At 52.0% G+C, this 1764-nt stretch overlaps 1 protein-coding gene across 1 annotated transcript in view; it reads left to right on the top strand.

Moving 5' to 3' along the window:
• Window positions 1-1101, top strand: part of LOC106820285 (leucine-rich repeat-containing protein 73-like) — a gene marked incomplete at its 3' end in the record, with an annotated part of 2076 nt that extends 975 nt beyond the window's left edge. The window contains exon 2 of the mRNA XM_014824806.1: window positions 941-1101. Coding sequence (XP_014680292.1) covers window positions 941-1101 — 161 coding nt within the window. The remainder of the gene's footprint in view (window positions 1-940) is intronic.
• Between the last annotated feature and the right edge of the window lie 663 nt (window positions 1102-1764).

The raw sequence follows: 1764 nt of genomic DNA, 5'->3' as shown, positions 1-1764 counted from the left end.
GTGTGTGTGTGTGTGTGTGTGTGTGTGTGTGTGTGTGTGTGTGTGTGCGTGTGTGTGTTTGTATGTTTGTGTGTGTGCGCGTGCGTGCGTGTATGCGTGCGTGCGTGCGTGCGTGTATTCGTGCGTGTGCGCGTGCGTAAGTGCGTACCTATGTGCGTGTGCGTGTGCATGTGTGTACCTATGTGCGTGTGCATGTGTATACCTATATGCATGTGCGTGTGCATGTGCGTACCTATGTGCATATGCGTGCGTGAGGTGAGTCGGTGTGTAGGTGCTTCTATTCGTAGGCCACATAATGCCGTGATGTGGATGAATTGGGCGATGGCTGAAGCTAGCTGTACTCTGCTTCATGTACGCGTGTAATACGCACACACACGCGCGCGCGCGCGCGCGCACATACACACACACACGCACGCACGTACGCGCGCGCACGGCACGCACGCACCCACGCCACGCACACACACACACACACACACACATACTATCACAATATATATATATATATATATATAATATATATATATATACGCACAAACACTACCATACAGACACCACGCCGCGCGCACACACACACACACACCACACAGCACACCCCACACACACACACACACACACGCCCGCGCGCAGCGGCGCGGCCCCCCCCCGGGGGGGGGGGCCCGGGAAGCCCCCCCAAAAAGAAAAAAAACCGCAAACCCAAACAAAAACCCCCCCCCCCCCCCCCCCCGCCCCCCCCCCCCCGCGCCCCCCCCGCCCAAACCCCCCCCCCCCGAAAAAATAGAGAACCCCCGCGCAAAAAAGCCCCCCCGACGAAAAAAAAAAAAAGAACCACCACACACACACACACACACCACAGCAACACAATGAACGTCAGTGCCATTAGCATCGCACCGTTCTAATGAATACATATAGAGAGATATAGGATGAATGGTTTTTTTCTCAGCCTCAATGACAACGCCCTGAAGGATGCGGGAGTGCTGAGCGTTGTAGAATCGCTAGAGCTTCATCCTCAGCTTTCCTGCCTCAACCTTAGCGAGTGTCAGATTGGAGATGATGGCATCAAAGCCATCTCCAGGCTTCTTCCACCCTGCAAGGCGCGACCAGGTAAATGAGTGAACGTGTCTCTCACTATAAGTAAAATGCTAGATCTATATTTGTTCCTAACTTTCGGTTTACTCGCATTCTTTAGCATCCATTCGTACAATTTGGTTCTCCAGTTTGCTTCTCTCTCTCTCGCCCTCTATTGTTCTGTCACTGCCTCTCTCTCTCTCTCTATCTCTCTCTCTCTCTCTCTCTCTCTCTTCTCTCTTCTCTCTCTCTCTCTCTCTCTCTCTCTCTCTCTCTCACTTTCTCCCTGTCTTTCACTATCTCGCTCTCTCTCGCTCTCCTTCCCCCACACTCTCTCTCTCTCGCTCGCTCCCCACTCTCTCTATCTCACCCACTCTTTCTATCTCCCCAACTCTCTCTCTCGCTCAATCTCTCTCTCCCGCTCTCTCTCTCTCTCTCTCTGTCTCTATATAGACCCGTCGCGCTCTCTCGCTCTCCTTCTTTCTCTCTCCATATCTCTGTCTCGTGATCTATCGCTGTATAATTATCGATTTATCGCTCTCTTTATAGATCTGTTTCTTCTTGTTTCCCGTACTCTTGCACACTGCCCTTGTCACTCACATGCTCAATCCTGCTTCTCTCTCTCTTTTTTTGTCTCTCTCTCTCTCTCTCTCTCTCTGGCTCTCTCTCTCTCTCTCTCTCTCTCTCTCTCTCTCTCTC

Source organism: Priapulus caudatus, unplaced genomic scaffold (genome assembly GCF_000485595.1).
Source record: "Priapulus caudatus unplaced genomic scaffold, Priapulus_caudatus-5.0.1 Scaffold9545, whole genome shotgun sequence".
Lineage (NCBI taxonomy): Eukaryota > Metazoa > Priapulida > Priapulimorpha > Priapulimorphida > Priapulidae > Priapulus > Priapulus caudatus.
The sequence above is the reverse complement of the archived record's forward strand: the minus strand, read 5'-3'. Positions and strand labels throughout refer to the sequence as shown.